Raw genomic sequence first — 25119 nt, 5'->3', positions numbered from 1 at the left:
ATCCTTGTGTTTGCAGATCTTTTTTAAGAGTCCTACACATCTAGCCCTTGAACTGAAAACACCTCCAAAATTGTTTGGAGAGGAGGAGTCTGACATCCTTTAAAAGAACAAAGGTAGCTAAATTCTATCTGACCTTTAGACCTTTTCTTTTGAGAAAGTGCTTTTTTAAAGGTCCACTTAGTTATCTAGTATGGAGTGTAGAAGGTTGTTTGCCACCACCAATCAAATAATTTATTGCTTCTCTCAGCTAAGGTCATGACACAGTGGGGTCATTTTTAGTTCGTGTGAGCATCCGAGCAAGCAAAAGAGAACACTAATTTTAGATGAAAATAAATAAAGTTGGCCTTAACAACTGGACTTTTGTGGACAATAAAATAATTTTTTGTCATCATGGGCAGTCCGCTGATGTAATCTAATGAGCTGAACAAAGACAGCTTTAAAGTCTAAATATAGCCGTGCACTATAAATGGACTACAGGCGTGGCTAAAATGTCTTAAAGAATAGCAATTGAATCTGCCATTTACATTTGCTTCCACTGCCAGTTGAAATTTTTAGTTAACATTTGGTTTTTATTACTTTTCCCTAGGGCACTCGGTCCACTATTTGAGGAAATGTACATCAGTTCACCAGTGATTTATCAATCCATACAACAACTTTTGTTTTTCAAATATGGTCTGACTGAGGATCATGGGTAATAGTCCTGTTAACAGGGATTACTCTTAATTTGTCCTGTCATCACTGGACCATTTAGAGTTTGCAAGGAAAAGATGTATTAGTGAGGTACTTAACATTTCTGTAATGGTCCAGAGTTTATATTAGGCCTGTTGTCATTCCACAACAACTATCACTTACACAGTGCTCCTAAAATGATTCATTGTGCTACTTAACTTGTCAGTGCCATTGATTCTTTAAGTGTGACATTGAAAAGCGAGCATCTGTGAGGATTAGGGCCGCGGTGTTGCCTTTGAAATTACAAATAAATTGGAATGTAATGACAGAATTAATACTTAAAGTGGGTCACATAACAAAACATGCATTCTGTACTTGAAATAGATAGAACGTATATAATTAGGACAAAATATCTATTATTATTATTATTATTACTATTATTATTATTATTATTATTATTATTATTATTATTATTATTATTATTATTATTATTATTATTATTATTATTATTTCGCTAGTACTGTGTTTTGAAATGATTACTGCACCTGCGAGTTTTGGATGACGTAGCATGTTCTAATGTCCGCCGTGATATCATCACCCCCGCTGCTAAAAGACTTTAATTGTGTTAGAAGGTGGACAAAAAATGGATAAAATATTGCGGGGTAAGTTTTGTCTTTTATCACACTTTTCACACACAGTTAATGGTACCTATGTAAAAATGAAGGCAAGAAAATATCTTCGTAAAAGAGCTAGCATTCGTTTAGCATTAGTTATTAGCAAGCTAGTAGAGTGGGTTGGGGTAGCTAGCGAATGAATAAACTACTTTTTAAAATTTGTTTTTAAAAGAACATGAACATTTAGGAGCTAAGTAACGTATTATTATCAATCTGTGTCTTAAAATCGCTGTTTTATGATATGCCGCATGCAAAAAACAACTATTCATGAGAAGTGCCCCCATTTTATTGTAAATTACTAATTATCTTTTAAGTGTGTAATTAATGTTTCTGAAATAGTAGTTTAAAGAGTTAAAATTAAAAAATTAATTAACGCACTTATTCAATTATACAAATTCTCCACTAGATGGTGCACTTTTATCCAACTATACTGGCATATTGATTTGTATGTTGGTTTTGTGTTTTTTTTAATGAGGTAATATGATCCAGGAGATGTCCTCTGGTGCAACAAATTGTGGCTGTACATTTATTGACAGTAAATGCTTTGGCTGAAGACGTGCCAGGTAAGTGAGCATCAGGCCAGCCTGTTTGTGTACTTGAATTAAAAACTTCATTTTCAATGTTATAATTTATACAGTTCGTGGAAGTACTGTTCATTAGGCTCTAGCGACACACATCACCTACATGTTGGGCAGGTTAAGAAGAGCTATAGGGTACATATCACATTTTTTGCGACATGTAATTTATTTTGAGCGTGTGCATTTTCAGACAGGGCAGCTTTCTTAAATAGAAAAGCATTTTAAACATCCAGGCCTGCTGCCGACAAGTATAGATTGAACAGAGATTACATGTAGAGCAACTCATAAGTGGCTATATGTCGTATAAGTATCCAGTTCCCTGACAAATATGTCAGGAATTTCACATCAGCTGTTCATGTTTCACTCAGTGGGTGCTAGTTAATTTACGTGTCTGTTTGCCTCAAGAGGTGAAAGTTGACCCTAACAAGGTGCAATATGGAGTGTTCCGCTTGCTCTTACTGTCGTTGAATAGCTGGAGGATAAGCTTACAAGTTGAACATTTGCAACGGATTACGTGACTGGTATCAATTAGCGCAGCGAGAGTTGCAAAGACAAGCAGACTCTTATCGGTTGTCTCAGTCAGTCTGACACCTGATCTGATTTTATTTTTGTTTTGTTTTTGAGGTTCTCAGTCAGACAACCCTAATTAAGAGTCACAAAGACTTGCAGAGTTATTATAGGTTGTGGTAGTCTTACACTTGATCTGTTTTTATTTTTGTTTTATTACATTCTCACCAGGATGGCGCTAATTAGGAGTATTAAAGAATAATCTTGCAGAGTTATTATAGGTTGTGGTAGTCTTACACTTGATCTGTTTTTATTTTTGTTTTATTACATTCTCACCAGGATGGCGCTAATTAGGAGTATTAAAGATTAATCTTGCTAGTTTGGTTGTAATATGAATAATAAGAGGAATAAATCTTATTGCATTGTGATATTGCTTTGAGTATGTGCATTGTTTTCCAAGCGAAAATTAATGTCAGTAGTCGAGAGTAATCTAATTTCCTGATGCTATGTTTTACTGGACGTTTTTTTTTTTTTTTTTTTGCATAGACAAATTCACAAACTATGTGTAATAAAACTTGTAGCTTCAAAGGTGCTATTTGAAAAGCTACAGTGAGAACTGAATGAGACATAATCATAGATGCGAATAAATTTTATTGAGTAAAAGCATTGTAAGAAGCCATTTCAACAGCTACTTCATATTATATGATTTCTGTTGAATGTCCTCCAAGGGTGGTCCCTTATTCAGCAGCGTCAGACTAGGGGGGGAAAAATCATGAAAAAATATTAACTCTATTCAAGTTCACCAAGCAAGTGTTGTTAATCGAAGTCTGTAGTCACCTTGCCAATATCACGGCTCTTGGCCCTCAACTTGTTGACCTGTGACTCGGCAATGTCAGCACGCTCCTGAGCTTCCTCCAGCTCATGCTGGACCTTCCTGAACCTGGCCATGTGAGTATTGGCCTGCTCCTCCTGTGGAAGATTTAGAGATAGGACAGAGTAAAAAAAAAAAAGTAATTGTAGCCAATATGGAAAATATATTTTGAAAATGTACTCACAGCCTCCTCAGACTGCCTCTTGTAAGACTTGACTTTGAGCTGCAATTTGTCCACCAGATCCTGAAGTCTGGTCATGTTCTTCTTGTCCTCCTCAGTCTATCAGGACAAAAATTTGAAAGTGTTGAAATGTGGCTTTTTAAACTTGAGTGAAAAAGAAGATACCTGGTAGGTCAGCTCCTTCACTCTTCTCTCATATTTGCGTACGCCTTTAATAGCATCAGCTCCACGTTTCTGTTCGGCATCTACTTCAGCTTCAAGCTCACGCACCTGACAAAGGAAACACATTTGTTCGATCGTAAGACTGGTCTCAAGTCCGGTGTGATGCTCAAAAATAGATTTAGACAAAATATCAAAACGTACTCTAGACTCGAGTTTCTGGAGTTGCTTCTTGCCACCCTTCATGGCGAGGCTCTCAGCCTCATCCAGGCGGTGCTGCAGGTCCTTGACAGTCACCTCCAGGTTCTTCTTCATCCTCTCCAGGTGAGCGCTGGTGTCCTGCTCCTTCTTCAGCTCCTCGGCCATCATGGCAGCCTGAAACCAAGAGTGTTGTTTTGATATTTCAAAATATTGATTGCATTGGCAGTGGTGCCAGGTAAGTGTTCACGTTCTCACTCACATCAGTGATGGCCTTTTTGGCCTTCTCCTCAGCATTTCGTGCCTCCTGAACAGCATCGTCGACCTCACCTTGAACCTGAACAAAGTCAGCCTCCAGCTTCTTCTTGGTGTTGATCAGGCTGGTGTTCTGAACGTGACAAAGTTATGAATCAGAACTGTTTTGTATCTGAAAGTGAAGGACTTTAGAACTATGGTGCACGAACCTGAGAGTGAAGCAGTCCGACACGCTCGCTGGCATCAACCAGCTCCTGCTCAGCCAGTTTGCGGGATCTATCCGTCTGTTCCAGAGCGGCTCTCAGCTCCTCAATTTCAGCCAGCATCAATCCGTTCCTGCGCTCTACCATGGCAACCTGTTCCTTCATGTCTTCTTGTCCTCTAATAGCATCATCAAGGTGCAGTTGAGCATCCTAGCAAGAGCAGAGCATTTTCTTTAATTCCTTTAGCCTCCAACAGTTTGTGTAATAAACATAAACTCACCTTGAGTTGTCCCTGGACATTCCTCAGTTGCTTCTGGGCTTCAGCAGCCTGTCTGTTGGCGTGGCTCAGCTGAATCTCCATCTCGTTGAGGTCTCCCTCCATCTTCTTCTTGAGCCTCAGGGCATCGTTCCTGCTCCTGACCTCAGCGTCAAGCGTGCTCTGCATGGAGTCAATCACTCTCTGGCTGTTCCTCTTGATCTGCTCCATCTCCTCGTCCTTCTCGGCCAGCTTTCTATCAACCTCACCCTTGACTTGGTTGAGCTCAAGCTGAATGCGGAGAATCTTGGCTTCCTCGTGCTCCAGCGTGCCCTTTGGAGAAAGTTGAAATTGTCGCTTTGCTTCACCAAGTTGTGTGTTATCCAATTGAATATATATATTCCTTATGAATTAAAGACATTCAAAGTATCAAGACATTCTATTTACTGTACCTCTGCCTCCTCTAGTGCTGTCTGTATTTCAGACTTTTCACTCTCCACTGTCTTTTTGGCCTTTTCCAGCTCATGGAGGGTCTTTCCACTCTCACCTATCTGTTCAGTCAAGTCAGAGATCTCCTCTATAGAAGAATAAACACATAATATTAAACACATCCTTAAGATAGTGGCAAAGGAAATAAACAATATTTTTTAAGCTCAGCATTAATTTAAGTATATCTAGACTAGACTAGAGCCATCTTAACATGATCAAAATACAGTACTTTATATGATAGTGTTGAAATTGTACTGTTGCTACCACCTTTGGGTGTAAACAGTGGGGGTAATAATCTTGATTGCATAAGATAGTTTCATCTCAGTCATAATGACTCACGCTGGAGGTTCTTGTTCTCCCTCTTCAAGGTCTCCAGCTGATCCAAGGCCTCTTCATAAGAGTTCTTCATCTTGAACAGTTCAGTGCTGAGAGAACGGGCCTCCTTCTGGGAACCTTCCAGCTCTGCCTGGCCCTCCTCAAATTTCTGCTTCCATTCGGCCATGATCTGGACATATTTAGTTTTTTCGTAGTGAAGTACTGTGAACTATGGAGTCGTCACAATATTTAATCGCTCGTTCACCTTATCAAAGTTCCTCTGCTTCTTGTCAAGGTTGGCAGCAAGGGCATTGGCTCTCTCCACATCAATCATGAGGTCCTCCACCTCACCCTGGAGCCTCTGCTTGGTCTTCTCCAAAGAGGCACACTTGGAGTTCACAGCCTCAATGGACTCCTCTGCTTCCTGGAGACGCTGGGCAAGCTTCTTTCTGTAATGGGCAAAGATTTTTGGGTTTGCAGAAAATCTCTGGAAACATCCTCCCCTTATGTCAAAGTTCCTTACTTGGCCTCCTCCAGCTCCTCAGTGCGCTGGATAGCATCGGTCTCATACTTGGCCCTCCACTGTGCCACCTCACTATTGGCCTTGGACATTCCTCGCTGCAGTTCAGCTTTAGCCTCCTGCTCTTCCTCATATTGCTCTCGGAGCAGATCGCAGTCGTGGCGGGCAGACTGAACCGCATGTGCCAGGGCATTCTTGGCCTGATGAACCCAACAAAATCAATTTGAGTTATTGTTTCGGTTTGTATGAAAAAGAAACCTTCAGTGATCGTTCGAGGCAAGGCTCGTGTAACTTGCGACACAGGAGAAGGATTGCATCCTGTTTATAGTATCTTCTACCTTCACTTCTTCCTCATTCAGCCTCTTGAGCTCGTCCATTTGCTGAGTGAATGCCTGTTTACCCCTCGTCAACTGAGAAACAAGGGCCTCCTTCTCCTCAAGCTGACGAGAAAACTCACCTGAATGACGAATTGGGAGGATTAGTATTTGAACATTCACATTGCAAATTTCATCACAGTTGGCCCACAGCTGACTTACCATTCTCCGTTTGGAGTCTCGCCTTCTGTATAGCGATGTCATTCAACTGACGAGCATTCTCATCGTATTTGGATTTGAGCTCTCCACACTGGTCTTCAAGTGTTCTGCACATTTTTTCCAAGTTGCTCTGTCATCATAAAGGATAAGGGATTGTCAGCATTTAGTGTGTCATCATATAGATCCAAATAATTTCATTTTGTCATTATAATTATTCTTGCCTTGGATTTGGCAACAGCCTCCATGTTGCTGGAGAGGTCATCAATCTCCATCTTGTACTCGCTCTTTTCCTTCTCCAGCTTCTGCTTGACACGCTGGAGGTTGTCGAGCTGCTCGCCCAACTCTGCCACGCTGTCAGCCTGCTTCTTGCGGAGAGCGGCGGCCGTCGACTCATGCTGCAGGGTGGACTCTTCAAGATCCCGACGCAGCTTCTGGAACTCAGCCTCCCGCTTCTTGTTCATCTCAATCTGAGCGGCCGTTGCTCCACCGGCTTCCTCAAGCCTCTCGCTGATCTCCTCCAGTTCCCTGGAGAGGTCCGCCCTTTGCTTCTCCACCTTGGCCCGAGCTGCCCTCTCAGCTTCGATCTCTTCTTCCAGCTCCTCAATACGAGCCTAGGTGGGACAATATTATTGTATTGACTGCAACCCAATGAGATCATCTCATGGCAAGTGTAATTAGGTGAGAAATGTACCTGCAGTTCCTTGATCTTCTTCTGCAGCTGAGCACCAAGAGACTGTTCATCCTCAATCTTGCTGAGGAGCTGACTGGTCTCAAAGTCTTTCCTTTGAGTAGAAAGGAGAAAGACATGCTACATCTTTGCAGCAGGAATCAACATAAACCACAAGTTCCAATCTGATTCTTTCTCTTACTTCTTGAGTTTTTCATCTGATTGTTGTTTATCATTCTCCAGATCCATTATGGATTCCTGGGCCAGTTTTAGGTCACCTTCAAGCTTCCTCTTGGCTCTCTCAAGGTCCATGCGGATCTTCTTCTCTTGCTCCAGGGAGCCTTCAAGCTGTTGCATCGCATTTATTTAAACGACAACGAGTCATGATCCTTAAAAGATGTTCTACCTGAGTCCATTTGAATCATTTATGTGGCCGTGATGGTGTTCTTACGTCATCCACTTGCTGCTCCAGCTTTGTCTTGGCCTTGGTCAGAGTGTTGACTTTGTCTTCCTCTGCCTGCAGATCATCCAGTGTTTGCTGGTGAGTCTCTTGGAGGGCTTTCTTCTCCTTTGTCAACTTGGCAATCGTCTCATCTTGAGTTGCCATCTCCTCTGTCAGATTTTTCACCTAAAATATTTAAGCAATACTTCACTGCCAGCTGTTTCTGGTGGCGAAATTTAAAATGAGGTCGAAGTTCACCTTGTTTTCAGTGGCGTGTTTCTCCTTTTCTACTTTAGCCAAGGTGAGTTCCAAATCATCAATATCTTTCTTGAGCTCTGAGCATTCATCCTCCAGCTTTCTCTTCTTCGTGGTCAGCTCAGCGTTGATTTCTTCTTCATCTTCCAGTCTCTCGGTCGTCTCTTTGAGTTTGGCCTCAAGCTGGATCTTGCTCTTAATGAGCCCCTCGCATCTTTCCTCAGCATCTGAAAGGTGCTCACCTTCCTAGATGCAAATGAAGATTTTACACAATTTCAGACTGCATTTTCTGCATGTCTTTGCAGAGTATGCCATGTACTAAGTATCTACTTTTTCCCTTACCGCTGCGATTTGCAGTTGCAGGTCATTCTTCTCTTGCAGCAGGGACACCATTTTCTCTTCCAGCTCCTTCTTTTTGGCCAGAGCAGTAGCGAGGTCTGATTGCATCTTATCATAATTCTCCTTCATCTGCGCCAGCTCTTTCTCCGTCTCGGCACTCTTCAGGAGAGGCTTGACCTTGAAGTACAGCTTCAGCCACGGCCAGTTTTTCACATTCATGAAGGAACGGAGGTTGTACTGGATGCTGAAGATGGATTCTCTGAGGGAGGAAAGGAACAGAAGGGTATTTTATTGCGGTATGTTTTTGGGGACTGCTGTTGGTTGGATGTACACAAAATGACAATAGACTTACCTCCTCTCCATCATCTTCACAAACTCTTTCCTCATGACATATCCTCTGCAGAGGGCCTGAGTCATGGTCACCAATGCAGCCAGTTTCTCATCTCTCATCTCCTCCAGGGTACCCAGCAGACCAGCTTTGAAGAACACCTAGATCAGCAATTGAAGTAAATACGTCTTTAGCAAATATCTATCCAGCTGAATATGTGGTATGTCTTCTATTTCCATTTGTTACTCTGGAAATGCACCTTTGTGTGTCCAAATCTATACTGAGTGTGATCTACATCAATGGAGCCCAGCAGTTTCTCTGAAGCTTTCTTGTTGTCAATGAATTGTCCATCTGGGATGACACTGGCATTCAATACTTTGTATCTGTGAAAGAAGGCTGGGTGGTTAATCACAGCACATTGTATTTCATTTTATTTTTTACCTAGTGTCTCACTTTCAGTGAAGACATTTGAATGAATTAACAGCTACCTCTGCTTGAAATCAGCATAGAGGATCCTACTGGGGAAGCCCTTTCTGCAGATTCTGATACCCTCAAGCACACCGTTACACCTCAGCTGGTGGATGACCAAGAAGTTCTCCATCAGACCTGAATGCAAAAGATTTTAGTCATTTCTTTTCTTTTTTTGGGCTACAGTTCATGAAAATGACTCTTCCCTAAAAGATCGAACCTGGGGTTTTTGATTCGTTGGGAATCAGGCAACGGACAAAGTGAGGATGAGTGCTCCTCAAGTTGGTCATCAGCTTAGCCAAATTCTCCTGTGGTTGAGCACAACAAATTCTGGTCAGCCCCTTTCCAACGTGATCAAAGTTTTTTTTTTTTTTTTTTTAATTCTTATTTTAATTCTTATAGAAGAGAAAACGTACCCTGAAAAGAGCAGACACAGTCTGGAAGGAACCACCCTTCTTCTTTCCACCACCTTTTTTTGCACCAGCATCTGTTTTTCAAAGACAACCTTTCCCTTATGTCCGCTTCAATTAATTTGACAATACTTCATTTTATTTTCCGTATCATTATGTTTACATTGTAATTCTGAATGGTATACATTTACCTTCAGCTGAAGCATGGGCGACATACAACATAGCCAGCAGCTTGTTTGCTGCCTTCTGATAGAGCTGGACAACGGAGTCATTCAATGGGTCCTTGTTCTTGTCCAACCAACCATTGATATTGTAGTCCACGGTACCGGCGTAGTGAACCAGTGAGAAGTGGGCCTCAGCCTTGCCCTTTGCAGGCTTTGGCTTCTCAAAGGCCTTGGTTTTGCCAAGATGCTGGTCATGCAACTTGTTCTTGAAGGTGGTGTCAGAGGCCTTGGGGAACATGCATTCCTCTTCAAGGATGGAGAAGATGCCCATTGGCTGAAGAAGAGTATTTGTCAGATACTTACAAATCAAGATTTTGAATCAAATTGAATGTTGACATACACAGTATGTCTCTCACCTTCTCAATAAGCTCAATGCAAGCTGCCAAGTCCATACCAAAGTCAATGAACTCCCATTCAATGCCTTCTTTCTTGTATTCCTCTTGCTCCAGGACAAACATGTGTTGGTTGAAGAACTGTTGCAGTTTCTCATTGGTGAAGTTGATGCACAGTTGCTCCAAGCTGTTGAACTACAGAATACAGATATTACACCTTATTAATCCACTGATGTGTTTGTCTGAGCTGATTCGATTGTTCTGTGACTCACATCGAAGATCTCAAATCCAGCGATGTCCAACACTCCAATGAAGAACTGTCTTGGCTGCTTTGTGTCCAACATCTCATTGATACGGATGACCATCCACAAGAACATTTTCTCATAGATGGATTTGCAGAGAGCTGACACAGAATTGTTGACCTCGTGAAGAGATGTTAAGGTTACAATTTGTTTTGTTCAATATGGAAGTTATAACGGAGTCTCAATTTTATTATTTTTTTACCTGTGGGACGGTTTGACCTTTGGTCACAAATTCATTCCCAACTTTGACTCGAGGGTAGCACAGAGCTTTCAGCATATCGGCCGAGTTCAAGCCCAAAAGATAGGCGATCTTGTCAGCCACTAAGAAGAGACATTTTACAGTCAGTTTAGACATGAATGCTGCTTTATATTCAACACTTGGTACAGTTCCTAAAATACCCAAGACATACCTTCGGTGCCGTCAGGTTCCGCCTGCTCCTCACGCTGCTTCTGCTTGAATTTCATGTTGCCATGATGCATCACAGCACCAGTCAGCTTGTAGATGCCGAGTTTCTCTTCCCCAGTGAATCCCAGGATGTCGATAGCTGTCTGCAATGTACATTAACCACAGTTAAAGTTTGGGATTCTCATTCTCGTACTGCACGAACCTCTTTAATAGTGTTTGAATTGTATCCTTACATCTGTTGCGATGAACTCCTCAATGTCATTGATGCTCTTGACAGTGATTTCACCCTGACTGATCATTGGGTAGTCATATGGGTTGGTGGTGATCAGAAGCCCCTCTGGAGTTAAGTTCAGTGAGCACACAAGTCAATTTTTCAGATTTACTGAAGTTTTACTGAAGTCTATTTGTCGTGGCATACCGAGCAGCTCTGGCTTGTGGCCTGTCATCAGCTGATAGAAGATATGGTAGCTCCTCTCAGCTGACAGCTGGAAGGTGACACGGGACTTCTCCAGCAGATCTGAGAGTAGTAATTAAATGTGAGAGTGTGGCAATATTAAATTTTATATCGTCCTACCAGACATGAGTATTTAGTGCTTATTTCCGAGTACAGTTTAAACTCACATGTTTCAATATCAGCAGAGGACAGCTTTCCACTGGAGCCAAAATGGATCCTGATAAATTTTCCCTATTTAACAACAACAGAAGCTTTTTAATTCAGGATAACACAATGAGTGATCAAAACAAAAATGACGATTTGAACTACTTACAAAACGAGACGAGTTGTCATTCCTCACAGTCTTGGCATTACCGTAGGCCTCCAGCAGAGGGTTGGCTGCAACAATTTGGTCTTCAAGAGAGCCCTGCCCAAAAAAATTATAAAATCACTGTAATTCCCTTGCCCCAATCCTGTTCACATGTACATTTACACCATTTACCTGAATTTTGCCTGCTGTTTGTTGTTCAGCCTTCTTGGAACCAATAGCTGCAATTGTTGCAAAGTACTGGATGACACGCTTGGTGTTGACAGTCTTTCCTGCACCGGATTCTCCACTGCATTAGACAAAACCAAATAAAAATTTAGACCTCGGGTCCTGTAATGTTATCCAACATTGTCTGCTTTACTCACGTAATCAGGACAGACTGATTCTCACGATCTATAAAACGAACATAAATGATTTCAGTGAGCATTTTTACAAAGTAGTCAACATCTAGTTCCTTAAATTAAAGTCTCTTGGCTTCTTACCTGTGAGCATGAACTGATAGGCGTTGTCAGAGATGGAGAAGATGTGGGGCGGGGCCTCAATCCTCTTCTTGCCTCTGTACGCTCCTACGCATGTAGCGTCGTACACCGGAAGCCACTTGTAGGGATTCACCACGACGCAGAACAACCCAGAGTAGGTCTGCAGAAGTAGCCATGAGAAGTTAGACGTGTCAAGTTAAGATTGCTAGAAAGTGAAAACTCACGTAGATCATCCATGACGCGTAACGCTCTTTGAGGTTATACAGCACACAAGGCTCGTTGAGGTGGGTCATCATGGCCATGTCCTCAATTTTGTCGAACTTGGGCGGGTTTCTGGGGTGGATGTCATCCTCTTTCACAGTGACAGTCTAAATGACAATACACGATAAGTCTTGATGAAATTCATTAGATCATTATTAACAGTCAATCTAAAATCACCAAAATAAATCTGCAGACTTTAAGAAACAAGGACCATATCTCAGATTATTAGTAGTACATTAACAAGAACTGGAAAATGTTGGCAGATGTCATACAATCGGTTCCCTACCTTTCCACCATCAATTTCAACTGTGGCTTTTCCACCCTCCCTCTTGGTGACTTTACCCTTGAGGTACATCTCAGCTGGATCTACCACAAAGTAGGCGCTTTTGGCATCAAAGGGAGCTGCCTGAGCCTCAATCCTCTCCCTCTCGGGCTTCCTGAGGTAAATGGCTGCAGCGCCATACTGCTCCATCTCTGCATCGGTGCTCATGGTGGCACTTGAATGGAGACTGCAAAAAGATTCAAATGGCGATGACGGTTTGCTTTTGCTACCATACATATACAGTGTTTCAATGGTTGTATGTTGTCTTACCTCTAGCTCGTTAGAAAAAATAAATCAAGGGTACTCCGTCCAATTGAGTCTTGCGATGCTGTAAAAAAAATTTGAAAAATACTATTTAGTACAACAGTTTCAATCCTTGTTTTTTACATTTTACATCAGAATTAAGTAACTAATTAGAGAATCAAAGAGAGTGAGGTAGTTGTTGTTATTTACTACAGTCATACATTTGTGTAAAATTGAATTGGGATTTATATAATATCACAAATAGTAACATTTAAAATCTGGCTGTATGGATGCCAAGTGACGTAAAATCAACTATCACTACATCAACTCATCAATCAAGAGTAAAGAAACCAATGCCACACACTCACCTGTGTTGTAAACCTATCAGCTGATGCTCGAGAGCGGGGCTGACTTTTTTATAGAGGGTTGGAGTGCCTGGTCAGCAGGAGACTCACTCAAGTTTGGTCATGGCCCTTTATTCATCCTGTTGCCTATTTGGTCACTCGGACATTTGTTATTAGAATTGAAAAAATCCAGTATAAAGTTACACCATCTGCTTGAAAGGCACAAACCCTTGTGTGAAATTCCAACAAACATTCTCAACAATTCACTCAAATAAAAAAATAAAAATAAAATAAAAACCTTCAGTATGGTTCCAAATTTAATTTAAAATGCTTATTTTTGAAAAATGTGCCATCATGCCACTATTAACTTTTGATCACTTAACTATAGGATGTGGTAACACTAAAATGATGATCACAAGAATAAACAGTAAACAGAAATTAATTAAGGCCTTTTATGTACAGTAAAAGTGTATATTAGTTCTTTCATGAGAAAGATAGAAAATCATTGCTGCCCATGAGTGAGAAAACTATTGCTATGCAAATGTTCTGCAGCTGACTGGCACCGCTAAGTGAAAGTGATCTCGTTGCTCAAGTCCATTGATATCCTTTGCGAAACAGCCAGAATACTCTTTGTGTACGCTTCCCAATAATGTAGTTCTAGATTTAAAAGAACATAACAACATGTCATTAATGTCAACCAAGTTTAATTCGGGATAGCTTGAAGGAAAGGATTGATTGATGGCTGGAAGACGCATCTGAATTCCACCGGTGTTTGGTTACAGGACACTTGCATGTTTGAAATCTTTGTAATGAAAGAAAGACGCTCTCACCCACCCTGAAGCTTTCATTGGCCACTTTCCTCAGAACTATTTTCTACCTCGGACTGAAATGTATATGCAATGCCTAATTGTAAATCTATTCTTAACCCCAAATTTTCTCAGTTTGCTGGTCTGACCACTAAACTCATTTTAAATCTTCAAAACATATTATATTAGCTTCTCCATTTGTTGTGTACCATTTCAAAATACTTATGAAAACTCACCTAATTCTCCATAACATTATTTTGTACAGGCACCCTGGCTCAGACATAAGTGGTCTTCAGTTTCCTGTATACCGTGCATCTCACATTCCTCTAATAAAACCAAAGATGCAGTTCTACTCTTACACGCTCAGTCGCCAGCCATGCGTGTCCCTAAATGGGTAAACAAACACTTGGCAACTCATTTGAGATCATGCCCAAAATAAATTGCACGCAAGCCAATTGAACTTAATCCACTTGCTGTGTATGATACTGTAAGTCGCTGACATCTGCTAATGCTGTGTGATGCATGTGTCCCTGCGGACTTTTGCTGTATGTTTGTTGCTTCACTTTTGCTGACTTTCCTGGTCCTTATCTAAGAGGGAGAGGACTTGAAATTTATGCATTTCAGTCACTTTTAAATTTGGCCTCTTTTTAGGTATTTTCTCACTGTATATTAAACCAAGATTCCGAACTGGACTTCACTGCAATTGGAATAAGATTTTAGTCTTTAAGCAAATAATGAAAGAAGGAAATTAATTTTATTGTTGATTTTCAATTATCATTTTGGATTCATTTGCAAAATTAGAGTGTGCCTTAAATGCAAGATAAAATATTCCTACCGGGTTACTTTGTTAAGTCGACGTGCAATGCTGATAGTCTGTTGTACGACTGTTAGCTTAGTAGCGTGAAACCTCCTTTTCACCACAACAGTTTACATCAATCCATCTATTTTCAACATCGTTTATTCTCATTATCCTCATTAGGGTTGCAGATGTTATAAAGTTATAGTTACCCTAAAACAAATCCAAAGATTCAAGATAGTAGTAATAAATATGTACTTTATTGATGAACCCTTAATCACAGCATATTTTATGCTTGCTTTTTAAAGGCATCTTCGTGCTCTTCTTACTCAGCGGAGTCGCTCTGCAAAGAAAATGAAAAAAAAAAATCAGTTATAGGACCTGATTCAAAACAGTAACGCACAGAGATTGCTTCTCGCATGATTGCAGTTGCCCAAATGTTACCTTGCCAATATCACGGCTCTTGGCCCTCAGCTTGTTGACCTGGGACTCGGCGATGTCAGCACGCTCCTGAGCCTCCTCCATCTCATGCTGGACCTTCCTGTACCTTGACATGTGAGTGTTGGCCTGCTCCTCCTGTGTTTCAAATAGGCAACAATCACCGTTACGGTAAAGTCATAAAGTTAGCTGCAGAATCTGAAGATCTACGCAATTTAACTTACAGCCTCCTCAGCCAGTCTCTTGTAAGACTTGACCTTCAATTGCAGTTTGTCCACCAGATCCTGAAGTCTGCTGTTGTTCTTCTTGTCCTCCTCAGTCTATAGAGAAAGGATTCCATAGTCAGTAAGAAAAGACTTTTATGAAATTCAAGTTTTGTTTTTGTTGAGCTTGAGGTAGTTATACCTGGTAGGTCAGCTCCTTCACTCTCCTCTCATATTTACGAACACCTTTAATAGCGTCGGCTCCACGTCTCTGTTCGGCATCAACCTCTGATTCCAGCTCACGCACCTACAGGGCGCATGAGGTGGTGCGTTTGTATTTTACAATGTAGTGTAGTGGAATATAGTCTTTATAACTGGATGCATGGAGATTATAGTTCATACCCTAGCCTCCAGTTTCTGGAGTTGCTTCTTGCCACCCTTCATGGCGAGGCTCTCGGCCTCATCCAGGCGGTGCTGCAGGTCCTTGACAGTCACCTCCAGGTTCTTCTTCATCCTCTCCAGGTGAGCGCTGGTGTCCTGCTCCTTCTTCAGCTCCTCGGCCATCATGGCAGCCTGAAATCAAGAGTGTTGTTTTGATATTTCAAAATATTGATTCCATTGGCAGGTCGGTGTTCACGTTCTCACTCACATCAGTGATGGCCTTTTTGGCCTTCTCCTCAGCATTTCGTGCCTCCTGAACAGCATCTTCAACTTCACCTTGAACCTGAACGAAGTCACCCTCCAGCTTCTTCTTGGTGTTCATCAGGCTAGTGTTCTGAATGTGACAAATTTATGAATTAGAACCGTTTTGTATCCGAAAGTAAAAGACTTTAGAACTACTGAGCACGAACCTGAGAGTGAAGCAGTCCGACACGCTCGCTAGCGTCAACCAGCTCCTGCTCGGCCACTTTGCGGCATCTATCCGTCTGTTCCAGAGCGACTCTCAACTCCTCAATTTCAGCCAGCATCAGGCCGTTCCTGCGCTCCACCATGGCAAACTGCTCCTTCATTTCTTCCTGTCCTCGAATAGCCTCATCAAGGTGCAGTTGGGCATCCTGACAAAAAAAGTAAATAGTAATTTCTATTGCCATTAGTATTTTATATGCATTGAGTAAAGACCTCACCTTGAGTTGTCCCTGGACATTCCTCAGTTGCTTCTGGGCTTCAGCAGATTGTCTGTTGGCGTGGCTCAGCTGAATCTCCATCTCGTTGAGGTCTCCCTCCATCTTCTTCTTGAGTCTCAGGGCATCGTTCCTGCTCCTGACCTCAGCGTCAAGAGTGCTCTGCATGGAGTCAATCACTCTTTGGCTGTTCCTCTTGATCTGCTCCATCTCCTCATCCTTCTCTGCAAGCTTCCTGTCAACCTCGCCCTTGATTTGGTTGAGCTCGAGCTGAACACGCAGAATCTTGGCTTCCTCGTGCTCCAGTGCTCCCTGAAGGGAATGGTTGGGACATTGCCTTTGGTTACCCAAGATACATCTTATCGGACAAGGTAAAGAAATCTATTTGTTATCACAGTCACATCAAATCAAGACATTTGAGAAAATTTGTTTTACCTCTGCCTCCTCCAGTGCTGCCTGAATTTCAGCCTTCTCACCCTCAACAATCTTTTTGGCCTTTTCTAGCTCATGGATGCATTTTCCACTCTGACCAAGTTGTTCAGTCAGGTCGGAGATTTCCTCTAAATATTAGTAAACATAATAAATGAATGGCAAATCCTTTTACACCATTTTTTTTTTCCAATTGAAAAAATCCCATGAATTTAAAATGCCATCAAAGTTTAAATGTATGTCGACGTTCTTGGGAAGTAAAAGATTCTAACGCATATCATTTCATCCACTTTAAGAAGGAATAACTCACGCTGCAGATTCTTGTTCTCCCTCTTCAAGGTCTCCAGCTGATCCAAGGCCTCCTCATAAGAGTTCTTCATCTTGAACAGCTCAGTGCTGAGAGAACGGGCCTCCTTCTGGGAACCCTCCAGCTCTGCCTGGCCCTCCTCATATTTCTGCTTCCATTCGGCCAGGACCTGGACAATTTTAGATGTTTCGCATTGAAGTACTTTGAACTACTGTACTTCACTCAGAACCTTTAATCGCTTGTTCACCTTATCAAAGTTCCTCTGCTTCTTGTCAAGGTTGGCAGCAAGGGCATTAGCTCTCTCCACATCAATCATGAGGTCCTCCACCTCAGCCTGGAGCCTCTGCTTGGTCTTCTCCAAAGAGGCACACTTGGCGTTCACAGCCTCAATGGACTCCTCGGCATCCTGGAGACGCTGGGCAAGCTTCTTTCTGTAATGGCCAAAGATTTTTGGGTTGTCATTTATGAGCAGAAATATAGCTACTCAGAAAACACTTGGAGTGTCGAAGAGTGTCTAAATTACTGTACTTACTTGGCCTCCTCCAGCTCCTCAGTGCGCTGGATAGCATCGGTCTCATACTTCGACCTCCACTGTGCCACCTCACTATTGGCCTTGGACATTCCTCGCTGCAGTTCAGCTTTAGCCTCCTGCTCTTCCTCATATTGCTCTCTGAGCAGATCGCAGTCATGACGGGCAGACTGCACTGAATGAGCCAGAGCATTCTTGGCCTGATGAGCAAAGAAACAATTGCTATTTGTTGAAGTCAGTGTGATTTTTTTTTTCTGTACCTTTTTAATAGGGATCTTTCAAATATGGTCATATCAGATGAAACATAGATGTTACCAGTTCTGTCTTAAAGGATCAGGACATCCATTCAGAATTTACCTTCACTTCCTCCTCAACAAGTCGCTTGAGTTCCTCAATCTGCTGAGTATAGACCTGCTTGCTCCTGGTGAGCTGGGAAACCAGAGCTTCTTTCTCTTCAAGCTGGCGTGAAAACTCGCCTAAAAAGGAAAGTGACAAGGGATCGATGAACATGAAGGCCAAATCTAATAATATGAGATCATGTTATCTTCTGACTTACCATTTTCTGTATGGAGCCTTGCCCTCTGGGCACTCATGTCATTGAACTGACGGAAATTCTCGTCATATTTGGACTTGAGCTCTGCCAGCTGGTCTTCAAGGCTTCTGGCCATTTTCTCCAAGTTACTCTGTAATTGAATTCTCAATATTTAGCATGATGTGATTTTAATTCAGATAAAAATGTCACCCTCGTGGAAATATCCTTGCCTTGGATTTGGCAACAGTCTCCATGTTGCTGGAGAGGTCGTCAATCTCCATCTTGTACTCGCTCTTTTCCTTCTCCAGCTTCTGCTTGACACGCTGGAGGTTGTCGAGCTGCTCGCCCAACTCTGCCACGCTGTCAGCCTGCTTCTTGCGGAGAGCGGCGGCCGTCGCCTCATGCTGCAGGGTGGACTCTTCAAGATCCCGACGAAGCTTCTGGAACTCAGCCTCCCGCTTCTTGTTCATCTCAATCTGAGCGGCTGTTGCTCCACCGGCTTCCTCAAGCCTTTCGCTGATCTCCTCCAGTTCCCTGGAGAGGTCAGACCTCTGCTTCTCCACCTTGGCCCGAGCTGCCCTCTCAGCTTCGATCTCTTCTTCCAGCTCCTCAATACGAGCCTAGGTGGGACGACATTATTGTATTGACTGCAACCCAACGAGATCTTCTCATGGCAAGTGTAATTAGGTGAGCAATGTACCTGGAGTTCCTTGATCTTCTTCTGGAGCTGAGCACCAAGAGACTGTTCATCCTCAATCTTGCTGAGGAGCTGACTGGTCTCAAAGTCTTTCCTTTGAGTAGAAAGGAGAAAGACATGCTACATCTTTGCAGCAGGAATCAACAGAAACCATAATTTCCAATCTGATTCTTTCTCTTACTTCTTGAGTTTTTCATCTGATTGTTGTTTATCATTCTCCAGATCCATTATGGATTCCTGGGCCAGTTTCAGGTCACCCTCAAGCTTCCTCTTGGCTCTCTCAAGGTCCATGCGGAGCTTCTTCTCTTGCTCCAGGGAGCCCTCAAGCTGTGACATGTCATTTTTGGGTAATGTAAATGAGTTATCTTTGAATAATATAACACAGATGACAGTCCACTTGAATCATTTCTGTGGCCACTGTGGTGTTCTTACGTCGTCCACTTGCTGTTCCAGCTTTGTCTTGGCCTTGGTCAGAGTGTTGACTTTGTCTTCCTCCGCCTGCAGATCGTCCAGTGTTTGCTGGTGAGCCTCTTGGAGTGCTTTCTTCTCCTTTGTCAACTTGGCAATAGCCTCATCTTGAGTTGCCAACTCCTCTGTCAGGTTTTTCACCTGAAAGATTGTGATTTTGTTTAAGTATTTAAGGCAAGTACTTGATTTAGTTGTGACTGTAATAAATATAAACTGAGTCGAAGTTTACCTTATTTTCAGTGGCGTGTTTCTCCTTTTCCACTTTAGCCAAGGTGAGTTCCATATCATCAATATCCTTCTTCAGCTCTGAGCATTCATCCTCCAGCTTCCTCTTCTTAGCGGTCAGCTCAGCATTGATCTCTTCTTCATCTTCCAGTCTCTCGGCTGTCTCTTTGACTTTAGCCTCAAGCTGGATCTTGCTCTTAATGAGCCCCTCGCATCTTTCCTCAGCATCTGAAAGGTGCTCACCTTCCTAGATGCAAATGAAGATTTTACACAATTTGAGACTGCATTTTGTGCAGGTCTTTGCAGAGTATGCCATGTTCTAAGTCTCTACTATTTCCCTTACCGCTGCGATTTGCAGTTGCAGGTCATTCTTCTCCTGCAGCAGGGACACCATTTTCTCTTCCAGCTCCTTCTTTTTGGCCAGAGCATTAGCGAGGTCTGATTGCATCTTATCATAATTCTCCTTCATCTGCGCCAGCTCTTTCTCAGTCTCGGCACTCTTCAGGAGAGGCTTGACCTTGAAGTACAGCTTCAGCCATGGCCAGTTTTTCACATTCATGAAGGAACGGAGGTTGTACTGGATGCTGAAGATAGATTCTCTGAGGGAGGAAAGGAACAGAAGGGTATTTTATTGCGGTATGTTTTTGGGGACTGCTGTTGGTTGGATGTACACTAAATGACAATAGACTTACCTCCTCTCCATCATCTTCACAAACTCTTTCCTCATGACATATCCTCTGCAGAGGGCCTGAGTCATGGTCACCAGCTCAGCCAGTTTCTCATCTCTCATCTCCTCCAGGGCACCCAGCAAACCAGCTTTGAAGAACACCTGTGTGGTGTGATTCATAGTTGATTAGACATGCACACAACTCAGAAAAGATGAAGTCCCTCTGTCATACCTTTGTGTGGCCAAATTTGTATTGAGTGTGATCCACATCAATGGAGCCCAGCAGTTTCTCTGAAGCTTTCTTATTGTCAATGAACTGACCTTCAGGAATGACGCTGGCATTCAAGACTTTGTATCTGTGTGGTAGGAGATGTTTTACTTGGCATATTGTCTTGACTGTACACTACCGCATTATAGTTTAAGCAACATTTAGAAATTTATAGTCACCTCTGCTTGAAATCACCGTAGAGGATTCTGCTGGGGAAGCCCTTTCTGCAGATTCTGATACCCTCAAGCACACCGTTACACCTCAGCTGGTGGATGACCAAGAAGTTCTCCATCAGACCTGAATGCAAAAGACTTCAGTTATTTCTGGGTTGGGTTCTGGCTACAGTTCAGGAAAATGGCTTTTAAGTAAAACATCAAACCTGGGGTTTTTGATTCGTTGGGAATCAGGCAACGCACAAAGTGAGGATGAGTGCTCCTCAAGTTGGTCATCAGCTTGCCCAAGTTCTCCTGTGACGCAGAATAGAACAGTTCTTTTTAATGTCAACAGAAATTGATGGAAAAGTCATCTATTTCTTTCAGGTTTTTTCTTATGTTACCCTGAATAGAGCAGAGACAGTCTGGAAAGAACCACCCTTCTTCTTTCCTCCCTTCTTTGCACCAGAGTCTAGTTTTGAAAATATGTAATAGTTTTATTGAACGTGCATATTCAATGTCAAAGCAATTGCTGAATTGACAGCAACCGAATGAGCTTCATACCTTCAGCGGCATTATGGGTGGCATACAACATAGCCAGCAGCTTGTTTGCTGCCTTCTGGTAGAGCTGAACAACAGAGTCGTTCAGGGGGTCCTTGTTCTTGTCCAACCAACCATTGATATTGTAGTCCACGGTACCGGCGTAGTGAACCAGTGAGAAGTGGGCCTCAGCCTTGCCCTTTGCGGGCTTTGGCTTCTCAAAGGCCTTGGTTTTGCCAAGATGCTGGTCATGCAACTTGTTCTTGAAGGTGGTGTCAGAGGCCTTGGGGAACATGCATTCCTCTTCAAGGATGGAGAAGATGCCCATTGGCTGAAGAAGAGTATTTGTCAGATACTTACAAATCAGGATTTTGTATCAAATTGAATGTTGTCATACACAGTATGTCTCTCACCTTCTCAATAAGCTCAATGCAAGCTGCCAAGTCCATACCAAAGTCAATGAATTCCCATTCAATGCCTTCTTTCTTGTATTCCTCTTGCTCCAGGACAAACATGTGGTGGTTGAAGAACTGTTGCAGTTTCTCATTGGTGAAGTTGATGCACAGTTGCTCCAAGCTGTTGAACTACAGAATACAGACATTACACTTTATTAATCCACTGATGTGTTTGTCTGAGCTGATTCGATTGTTCTGTGACTCACATCGAAGATCTCAAATCCAGCGATATCCAACACTCCAATGAAGAACTGTCTTGGCTGCTTTGTGTCCAACATCTCATTGATACGGATGACCATCCACAAGAACATTTTCTCATAGATGGATTTGCAGAGAGCTGACACAGAATTGTTGACCTAGTATAGAGATGTTAAGGTTACAATTTGTTTTGTTCAATATGGAAGTTATAACGGAGTCTCAATTTTATTATTTTTTTACCTGTGGGACGGTTTGACCTTTGGTCACAAATTCATTCCCAACTTTGACTCGAGGATAGCACAGAGCTTTCAGCATATCGGCAGAGTTCAAGCCCAAAAGATAGGCGATCTTGTCAGCCACTAAGAAGAGACATTTTACAGTTTAGACATGAATGCTGCTTTATATTCAACACTTGATACAGTTCCTAAAATACCCAAGACATACCTTCGGTGCCGTCAGGTTCCGCCTGCTCCTCACGCTGCTTCTGCTTGAATTTCATGTTGCCATGATGCATCACAGCACCAGTCAGCTTGTAGATGCCGAGTTTCTCTTCCCCAGTGAATCCCAGGATGTCGATAGCTGTCTGCAATGTACATTAACCACAGTTAGAGTTGGATTCTCGTTCTCGTATTGCACAAACCTCATTAATAGTGTTTGAATTGTATCCTTACATCTGTTGCGACGAACTCCTCAACGTCATCAATGCTCTTGACAGTGATTTCACCCTGACTGATCATCGGATAGTCATACGGATTGGTGGTGATCAGAAGCCCCTCTGGAATGAAGTTCAGTGAGTATATTTTCAATTTTATACATTTTTGGGTTTTATTTGGTGTGCCATACCGAGCAGCTCAGGCTTGTGTCCTGTCATCAGCTGATAGAAGATATGGTAGCTCCTCTCAGCTGACAGCTGGAAGGTGACACGGGACTTTTCCAGCAGATCTGAGCATTTGTTAGACACACATGAGAATTCATTTGTAGCCAACATGTCTTTGGCCACTCATATGGGGTCTGAAAACTCACAAGTTTCAATATCAGCGGAGGCCAGCTTGCCAGTAGAGCCAAAGTGGATTCTGATGAATTTACCCTAAATGTTGACCAGGAACGTGTCAATCTTTCTCTTTGACAATCAACATGCAGAAATTAAAGTGTTCTGATTGAGCTACTTACGAAACGGGACGAGTTGTCGTTCCTTACGGTCTTGGCATTACCGTAGGCCTCCAGCAGGGGGTTGGCTGCAATGATCTGATCTTCCAGAGAACCCTACAAAGGCACAACCATACCGTCAACAAAGATTTTTAGGAGCGACCATGCTCTTTTGAGTATAATTGTAGTTTTACCTGCATCTTCCCAGGTTCAGCCTTTTTGACTCCAGCAACTGCAATTGTTGCAAAGTACTGGATGACACGCTTGGTGTTGACAGTCTTTCCGGCACCGGATTCTCCACTGGAGAAGATAAGGATATTTCAGTGCAGTGTCTCAAAATTTCAAATAAAATAGTTGTTTTTATGACTTACGTGATCAGGATGGACTGATTTTCACGGTCTAAAATGAGAGAAGTAGCCAAAAATATTAGCTATTAATTGTAGCTACTACAATGTCGTGGTTTCAGGACTTGATCAAAAAATTGTTACCAGTGAGCATGAACTGATAGGCGTTGTCAGAGATGGAGAAGATGTGGGGTGGGGCTTCAATCCTCTTCTTGCCTCTGTACGCTGCTACGCACGTAGCGTCGTACACCGGAAGCCACTTGTAGGGATTCACCACAACGCAGAACAACCCAGAGTAGGTCTGCAAAAGTAGCCATGAGGAGTTAGACATGTAAAGTTAAGAAATACAGATTGCTAGATAGTGAAAACTCACGTAGATCATCCATGATGCATAACGCTCTTTGAGGTTATACAACACACAAGGCTCGTTGAGGTGGGTCATCATGGCCATGTCCTCAATTTTGTCGAACTTGGGAGGGTTCATGGGATGAATCTCATCCTCTTTGACGGTGACTGACTATCAATAGAAAATAAATTATTTAAAAAAATGATAGTACTCTATCACATGGACATTTTTCACACTATAAATTTCGCACCTTTCCAGCAACTCCAAGAACTTCAACGGTCGCTTTGCCACCCTCTTTACTGACGAGTTTGCCCTTGAGGTACATCTCATCAGGAACAGTCACAAAGTATGCCGTTTTAGCATCAAAAGGTGTATTCTGAGCCTCAATCCTCTCCTTCTCTGGTTTGCGGAGGTAAATAGCCGCCGCCCCAAAGCTATCCATGTCCTTGTCCCCCATGATGGCACCTTTATTTGAGACTGAAACAAAGAATAACTATGAAGTGAAATGTCTTGATTTTCACGTACGAGACAGTTTTACAAATAATAATGGCCGTGTGCCTAATACTGTAACATCATACCTCACTTAAACAAGAACGTGGGGCGCAGTATTTTGGCGCTTGCCTGAAAGCAGTGATAAAAAAAAAAAAATCAGAAACGAGCACAGTTACAGTAAAATTCAATTTGTAAAATTATATAAATATTTTTTTCTTTAAATATTTATTAGCTTCATTAACAGTTATCTTAAATATAGAATGAGCTGTTAAATGAGTACTAAGCCTTCCTGCTGGTCTAAAATCAACTAAAGAATTTTTCAAAACCTTAAATGTTAAAGTGTATAACACGGGATCACATCAAACTGTTTAATTAAAAAAAAAAAAAAAGGTATTCGGATAATAAACAGCGTGAACAGCACAAACCTGGGTGGGTGAGAAGCCTGCCTTTCAGTTGTCAGTGGATGTGAGGGGTTTGCGTTTATATAGGCGGGACATGAGCATGTCAGCAGATGATCACAACTCGATTTGGGCATGTATCTCTCTCATCATGATGGACATCTTCTGACACCCGAGCTTCGCGAAGCTTTTTGTGTCTGAACATGAAACTGTAAGCCAAAAATGTCTGTAGTACAGCAGATAGGAAATAGTGATGACACACCCAAAATTAAAACAATGATTTTCATCATGTTTTTTATTCATGAGCACCTAAAATGCCCTTTTGAGATGTAAATGTCACAAGTGTTAAGTTACGGTGCTTGACGATGTTTGAAGTCATTGAAATCATAACCCACATTTTGTAGGGCATTTTTTGATAACTAAATAAATAAAACAATTATCGTAACATTATAACACTTTAATTTGGTTTGGAACCGATACGGGATGTAATACAAGTAACTCATCTGGACAGAAATACTTGAGCTAAGCCAATAAAATGTTAGGTGTGACAGTAATGGCTGAAGAATTTTTC

The 25119-nt window shown here is 42.1% G+C and overlaps 3 protein-coding genes across 3 annotated transcripts in view; 1 reads left to right on the top strand and 2 right to left on the bottom strand.

The window, feature by feature from the left end:
• The first annotated feature begins 1824 nt into the window (after positions 1-1824).
• Positions 1825-25119, top strand: part of xab2 (XPA binding protein 2) — a 30343-nt gene continuing 7048 nt past the window's right edge. Inside the window, exon 1 of the mRNA XM_088357822.1 lies at positions 1825-1906. Coding sequence (XP_088213948.1) covers positions 1883-1906 — 24 coding nt within the window. The 5' untranslated portion in view covers positions 1825-1882. The remainder of the gene's footprint in view (positions 1907-25119) is intronic.
• Positions 3116-12572, bottom strand: LOC148383990 (myosin heavy chain, fast skeletal muscle-like). The gene is made up of 39 exons (XM_088357820.1): positions 12369-12572; positions 12046-12189; positions 11825-11981; positions 11708-11735; positions 11517-11631; positions 11349-11441; positions 11203-11266; positions 11000-11098; positions 10815-10918; positions 10586-10724; positions 10378-10496; positions 10146-10295; positions 9898-10068; positions 9509-9815; positions 9324-9394; positions 9128-9215; positions 8928-9045; positions 8699-8822; positions 8464-8600; positions 8115-8370; positions 7776-8018; positions 7527-7703; positions 7278-7423; positions 7100-7190; positions 6630-7019; positions 6412-6538; positions 6214-6332; positions 5879-6075; positions 5621-5804; positions 5380-5545; positions 5004-5128; positions 4576-4884; positions 4302-4505; positions 4100-4225; positions 3844-4014; positions 3646-3750; positions 3484-3579; positions 3266-3397; positions 3116-3183 (listed from the first exon to the last, which is right to left on the bottom strand). The coding sequence occupies exons 1-39, from the start codon at positions 12570-12572 to the stop codon at positions 3166-3168; spliced, it is 5814 nt and encodes a 1937-aa protein (XP_088213946.1). The 3' UTR covers positions 3116-3165.
• Positions 14919-23796, bottom strand: LOC148383989 (myosin heavy chain, fast skeletal muscle-like). The gene is made up of 38 exons (XM_088358168.1): positions 23686-23796; positions 23457-23613; positions 23340-23367; positions 23163-23268; positions 22993-23085; positions 22846-22909; positions 22666-22764; positions 22494-22597; positions 22267-22405; positions 22063-22181; positions 21831-21980; positions 21583-21753; positions 21194-21500; positions 21034-21101; positions 20857-20944; positions 20657-20774; positions 20442-20565; positions 20235-20371; positions 19886-20141; positions 19547-19789; positions 19282-19458; positions 19031-19176; positions 18853-18943; positions 18383-18772; positions 18177-18303; positions 17978-18096; positions 17624-17820; positions 17339-17522; positions 17095-17260; positions 16791-16915; positions 16359-16667; positions 16086-16289; positions 15884-16009; positions 15637-15807; positions 15437-15541; positions 15256-15351; positions 15038-15169; positions 14919-14936 (listed from the first exon to the last, which is right to left on the bottom strand). Exons 1-38 carry the CDS (start codon positions 23794-23796, stop codon positions 14919-14921), a joined length of 5565 nt encoding a protein of 1854 aa, XP_088214294.1.

The sequence above is a fragment of the Syngnathus floridae genome, chromosome 17 (assembly GCF_059516105.1).
Source record: "Syngnathus floridae isolate MCC-2025c chromosome 17, RoL_Sflo_1.0, whole genome shotgun sequence".
Lineage (NCBI taxonomy): Eukaryota > Metazoa > Chordata > Actinopteri > Syngnathiformes > Syngnathidae > Syngnathus > Syngnathus floridae.
This window is presented reverse-complemented; position numbering and strand designations above follow the sequence as displayed.

Excerpts from the sequence above, each read along its gene's own strand:
- LOC148383990 (XM_088357820.1), bottom strand. The coding sequence starts at position 12,572 with ATGAGCACCGATGCAGAGATGGAGCAGTATGGCGCTGCAGCCATTTAC. Across the intron at positions 11,736-11,824 it reads CTATCAGTTCATGCTCACAG|ATCGTGAGAATCAGTCTGTC; the intron begins GTAAGAAGCCAA and ends TTCGTTTTATAG. Across the intron at positions 3,580-3,645 it reads TGAAGGAGCTGACCTACCAG|ACTGAGGAGGACAAGAAGAA; the intron begins GTATCTTCTTTT and ends TTGTCCTGATAG.
- LOC148383989 (XM_088358168.1), bottom strand. The coding sequence starts at position 23,796 with ATGAACCCTCCCAAGTTCGACAAAATTGAGGACATGGCCATGATGACC. Across the intron at positions 22,598-22,665 it reads ACACAAGCCTGAGCTGCTCG|AGGGGCTTCTGATCACCACC; the intron begins GTATGGCACACC and ends ACTTCATTCCAG. Across the intron at positions 20,945-21,033 it reads CTGTCTCTGCTCTATTCAGG|GAGAACTTGGGCAAGCTGAT; the intron begins GTAACATAAGAA and ends TCTGCGTCACAG.